The 6,023-nt window shown below is 40.3% G+C and overlaps 2 protein-coding genes and 1 non-coding gene across 5 annotated transcripts in view; 2 read left to right on the forward strand and 1 right to left on the reverse strand.

Annotated features, from left to right (window-relative positions):
* The window catches only part of icmt (isoprenylcysteine carboxyl methyltransferase), a 14,144-nt gene extending 9,627 nt beyond the window's left edge, over nt 1-4,517 (reverse strand). Inside the window, exons 1-3 of the mRNA XM_020530834.2 lie at nt 4,295-4,517; nt 770-858; nt 99-268 (exon numbers count right to left, since the gene is read on the reverse strand). Of these exons, the coding sequence (XP_020386423.1) occupies nt 99-268; nt 770-858; nt 4,295-4,483 (448 nt within the window). The 5' untranslated portion in view covers nt 4,484-4,517. The remainder of the gene's footprint in view (nt 1-98; nt 269-769; nt 859-4,294) is intronic.
* klhl21 (kelch-like family member 21) overlaps nt 1-6,023 on the forward strand; it is a 129,562-nt gene that overhangs the window by 77,520 nt on the left and 46,019 nt on the right. The gene's annotated exons all lie outside the window — the stretch shown is intronic.
* Nucleotides 5,176-5,247, forward strand: trnaw-cca. Its single transcript has one exon. It is a non-coding gene; the product is annotated as a tRNA-Trp (tRNA).

Consider the following 6,023-nt stretch of genomic DNA (forward strand, 5'->3'; position numbering starts at 1 on the left):
TGATGCTGCTTGGCCTACTGTGTTCAGCCAGCTCTACACCTTGTTATACCACATTCTATGGACTGCAAAAGAAAACAATGTCATAATTGTTCACACACCTGGGAAGAGAAGTTTCTCGATTGTGAATTCCACCCACGATGACATAGCTGCAAGTGTATATGCCATACTATGATTTAACAGGAAGGAATCCAGAGAGAGAGACTTGGGATTGATAACTGCAGTCACCAGATATTCTGAATAGTGAAAAAAACTCAGAGAGCACAGGTACCTGTCAAAGAACAAATAGAAACTTGCAACATTACTGTGAAACCCCAGAGTTTTTTTATGCCAACTATTAAACAGAGAATGGTCATTGCAGACAGTAGTCGGTAACCGGGCATTACCAGTTGGAAGGGGGATGTTGTGAGACTGTAATAACACTTCCAATATTTGCATTCTATAATCCATACATTTGGGAAATCACTCAGTATCTGAGTGCATTGTTCCCATTTTTTAAGTAGATGGTTAAGTGTGGGAGAGATCTTTGGGGAAACAGCCCAGAAGTTATTAGTCACATCTGTACCTCTCTTTAAAGAATATATGTGAGTGAATCTTCCATAACATTCCTTTCAGTTGATGCTCACGGGCCATATACCAGTATAACAGGATAATATGCATGAGTGGAATCACACAGCTGGCATCAATATTACAAATCAACTTTTAAAACAGTGAGCAAAATTTTCAAACATGAGGTGGCATCAAGTGAAGTTTACTCCTGCAGGCAACTTACCAGCCGAAGTGTTGCCATGATGATCCTCCAAAGCTCAATAACAAACCACAGCCACAAACAAAGCCAAGGAAACAAGCCCTCACAGCAACCTAGGGGCAGAGATTAAAAGTCAGGAAATACATTTGAGCCTTGATTCAGTATATGCTCAAGCAAAGCTGTAACAAGTAGAACATTTTAAAATAAAAATGCTACAACTGAGAAAAATGATGTGACCTATTAATCCTCCAACTCACCAAATTCACCCACAATGTGTTCACCCACAAATCTGATTCAACTACCTTACCTGCTGAATTATTTCAACTAGCCCGAGTAGGGAGGTTGTCGTCAGAGAGGAAGATGGGAATAAACTTTTATTGCCTCCGAACTCTAAGGTAAAAAGTTGCTTCAAAAGACAAGAGAAGATTATGGAAAGGGAGAAGTAGTAGCAATCTCCATAAATAGTGGAAGCTGACAACATAAGAAGGAAAAGCATGCAATTCCCTGCAAAAGGTGTTGTTAAAAGTTTAAAAAGCAGTTCAGAAGCAGGACTTAAGTTTTGTAATCAGGTTAAGGTCTCCAACCATGCACTGGAAAAGGAAGATTAGTGACCTCAATACGTGGCTAATGAGTGAAGTCAGGCACAGTTTCCAATCTACAAGGCACTTACATCAGTCCTGGGGAAGATGGGATACAGACAAGATAATCGGAACAGGATTGCAGTCAATGAACTGTGTAATGGATAAATGGGGAAATTAACACTTACGTTAAGAATAAGTACAAGTGGAAGCGTATGGATGTTGAGCAGATTAATATGTGCAGAAATTAGCTTCAGACAGCAAAGCTTTATTTTAAAATGGATCGTCACATTGATAGGTTTGAACTACAGTCCCACTATTGGAGGGAGACAGGGGATGGCATTGGTCAGGAGACCAAAGTTTAGTTTGGAATAGTAAAATTATTCCAGATTTCAATTCATCATTCATTTGATTAACTGATTGGGACAGGGATAAGATAAATGGAGAATTGGGAAAGAAATTCCAATAACATACACAGGACTCTTTCAAAACGTGATTGTTTGTCAAGAAAGAAAATTATTGCTATAGCCTGTCACAGTTTAAAAAATACTAGATGAATGAGATATGTTAAGTGTAACTGAATGCCTCAGCAGTGACATAGAAACAACAAATAAGAGGAGTAAGCAATTTGACTCTTTGAATTGGGTTTATTTTAATTCATTCACAGGATGAGGGTGTTGCTGGGTAGGCCAGCATTTATTGCCCACCGGTTTTAAAAATGTGAACGAATTGAGGTCAGAAGCAAATGGGCAAACAAGATTTGAAAATAATGTTTTTCTTTTAAAAAAGGAGATTGCAAAGTTGAACAAATATACACCATTGAAACAAAACAAATTCCAGAATAAAAAGGACATATAAATTATAACTTAAAAATAAACTAAGATTGAATAGGGCACACAAAGTTTAAAAATATGATAAAATAAAAGAAAAAGAAAATAAAAGGTTAGATGATAAGGAATACAAGGAGAGAAATAAGATTTCCTTTTCAAAAAAACTGTATTCTTCAAACGTATCAATGAAAGAGAATTGCCAAAGAGTTAGGACACTGATAGATTATGGTTAGTGGAAGATTACTTAACAGTGTCAACAAACATCAATTGGTTCAAACGATCAGTTTCTGTGTTGTAACTTCATTATGAAAGATAGTTACGAAACATTTGGACTGCTTTTGTTGTAACAAGATATTACAGGAAAATTTAAGGGATGTTTAAAATATTGAAACAACAGCACAAAATTTATAGAAGACGACAGCTCTAACAATTGATGCATCTATAATTGGATTATATATGTGAAATTCATGACAAGAAATAGGGATAGAGTTTTTTTTTCAAATGGAAGTCTGAAAGCCTTGAGAATCCACTAACAGAGTAAATGATTGAAGAAGATACCAAGACATTTCAAAACAGGTGATGGATGGAAAAGTGGTTAAAGGGTTGCAGGATAAAGGAAAACACACAAGATTAAGGCAAAATTGTTGGCATGAGCTGAATGATATGTTTCTGTGTTGTAATGTATCACCTTCTTAAAAAGCTACTTTTCTCTAGGTTTTTACAAATTTAAATTTAGGACTGCTATTCTAATGAACTGATTTGCCTCAAAAGTAGATTAACTTTCCATGTAGGAGAGTTCAACTTAATCACCTCTCAATCACCAATGTTTGCATCAGTCTAAAGTCACAGAGTGCTATTGCCTGAGCCTTGTCACCTCTCATTTAAGACACTTCTTAAAATGTATCTCTTTGACGACGAGTTCTGTCACCACGTAATGGGAGGATGTGATTGCGCTGGAGGATGCAGAGGAGATTCATCAGAGTGTTGTCCAGGCTGCAGTCTGAGCTCTGAGGAAAAGTACTGAAAGGCTGCAGTTGTTTTCCTTGGCCCAGCAATAGTTGAGAGGAGACATGATAGAGGTGTGAAATATTATTAGGGGTACAAATAGGCACTTCTTCCATTAGTAGATGATTCACTAACCAGGATGCATAGATTTATGGTAGTAAGGAGGCTGGGAGAGTTGAAGGTTTTCTCACTTCGAGGATGATGAGAATCTGTCTGAAAGAATGATCAAATCAGAAACTCTTGTAGCACTTAAGCACAGTTTAGATAGTCACTTGCAGTGCCAGAGCCTCCAGACCCACAAACCTAGAGCTGGAAAATTGAATTAGTGTACTCAGGTCTTTATCGACCAGAGAGCATACAAAGGGCTGAATAGCCTTCTTGTATGCTGTAAGGATCTTTGAGACATTAATATCTCCTTATGTGACTAGGTTTCAAATACTAGTTGATAAAGTTCCCAAAAAGAATCTGGGGGCATTTTCTCTTTGTAAAGTTATTAAATTGATTTACAAACCTTTGTAGTGAAGACATTAAATTGAAAATAATTTATCATGGATATTAAAATCTTTTGACACTACGGAAAATAGCATGGGCAGTCTGATACCCATGTGGTAGAGCTGCAGCTTAGTAAAATTTACTGAGCTCCTGAAGTTTCGAGCTGTGAATTCAACATTCCTGCCTTTTATTGCTAACATATATAGTTAAAGGGGGATAATATTCCAAGGAGTGAAACAGAAACAAAAACAAAACCCGAAAGAACTGTAAATGCTGGAAATCAGAAACAAAATCAAAAAGTGGAACAGGTAGCTACCATCAGTTCTGAAAGAAGGGTCACTGGACCCGAAACGTTAACTCCGATTTCTCTCCACGGTGTTGCCAGACTTGCTGAGTTTTTCCAGCAATTTCTGTTTGTGAAAGAGAAACCACCCACTCCAGGATAAAGGCGCAGAACGATCATGCTATTGAACTGCAGGAGCCATCAATGCCGAATCCGTCCCGGGACAGTACAAGGCGGCGCACAACAACTTAGACGATCCTCCCCTTGTTACCGCCCGAAATGACTCCGTTAGCTTGACAGCGACTAATTGTGTAAAATCCCAGTCCGCGCTCAGGCTTGTTCCCCTCCCGCCGCTTGTTACCTGGTAATGGAGCCCCCGGTATAACAGCAGTAACAAGACGTTAATGAAGGCCAGGTAGGTAGCGAGCAGTACACGGGTGATGAAACCAGATTGAGTACCACTGAGCCCCGGCACCAAAGTGACTGACACCCCGAGCGCGAAACAGCCGGCGCTCAGTCGGCCCTCAGGCACCAGGCGGCCACCCGCCATCTCCCCGACAACCTCGCGAGAACTCTCACCAAAGTCCGCGAGACTTCACCCTGCTCAAGAAACATCGCGAGATTCGCCTGACCGAGAGCCCTGAATTGTGATAATCCTGCAGTGAACAGTATATGGAGCTCTGACAATCCTGTAGGCAGCACTTTGCATTGAAGGTTCAATAGTGAACGCTGGTTACTGATAATCCTGTACTGTGCAATACTTAGAAAATAGTTAGGAAAATACTGCACTAAGGCTAAGTCAGTTACCATCCTAAATGAACAAGGCACTGTGCAGAACACAAAACTCAATATTTTATAGGTTTATCTGTTAGTCATGACCCGCTGGCAACACTGACATTTCAGTTAATTGATTGAAGAATATCATTTAGCCTGGCGCTGACTTTTGCAGGAGATTCTGGTTGTCCTCTTCCAAGGATGTAAACGGTACCATCCATTTCTTTTAATAAAGAGCAGGGAGTTAGAGTTCTCCCTGATGTCCTAACCAATATTTATGGACGTATGCAAGTCTTTATCCGGAGTTGGTAAAACGTGTTTGCTAATTCACATAAAATGGCGGATTTTAAGAGTATTGGTAAAATTATTGAGAAGAGGCTAATTTGCATGTGTAAAGTTTAACTTTCTAAATAAATTAGCATAATGAAAGGATGTTGGAAGACGGGCATACTTCTCTGTGAACGAAGGGACCTCGTGGCGCAACGGTAGCGCGTCTGACTCCAGATCAGAAGGCTGCGTGTTCAAATCACGTCGGGGTCATAACTTTCTACTATCTCCATAGACTTTGTTTTTTTTAATTTCGGGCGTTTGGAGGTATTTGCCCTAATGTAGGAGACAGTGACTACACTGCTGTGGTATAGCTCAGAAGCTTTGGTTAACGCTTTGATATAAAACCCTAAGTAAGCTCACGCCAGGGACTCAGATCAGTTCCACTTGTGTGAAACACACAAAATCAGAAATTTCTGAGAAACGCAGTATCTGTGGACAGAAAGCAAAGTTAACATTTTGAGTGCAGTATGACTTCTTAAGAACTTTTGTGTTTCAAATTTCCAGCAGTCGCAGTTCTTTGTTTTACTCCAGTTAGCTGAACCCTGACCCCAATAAATTACATGATTGTGATCGTGAATCAGGGAGAGTGAAACACGGAGGCGAAATCATTGCTAACACATCCAAATATATGGGATAGCATGGGCTGAGTTCTGTCCCTATCGACTATGCACTTATTTGGTAAAGTTGATCCGGTCCATCGTTGCCATGGTTACATAGCAGAAACGTTTCAAGACGGCCGCCTAGTGACACGTGACCAGCGTGGGGGGCGGGGCCTTCCCTCGGCAACCATCTCAATTCCCTGTCCCAGGGCGAAAAATAGAGTGAAACATGATAGGACACACAAATGTCCCCGGGGGTAACCTTGGAAAAAGAAAGAAAAGAGCAGGAAGCCGGAATTGGATAGTGGGAAAGGAGCAGCATCGTTCCGAGTCACTGCCGGAAGACTACAACGACCGGCATGCCTAGGGTGGTGCATGCGTGGTTAG

The sequence above is a fragment of the Rhincodon typus genome, chromosome 31 (genome assembly GCF_021869965.1).
Source record: "Rhincodon typus isolate 14 chromosome 31, sRhiTyp1.1, whole genome shotgun sequence".
Taxonomy (NCBI): domain Eukaryota; kingdom Metazoa; phylum Chordata; class Chondrichthyes; order Orectolobiformes; family Rhincodontidae; genus Rhincodon; species Rhincodon typus.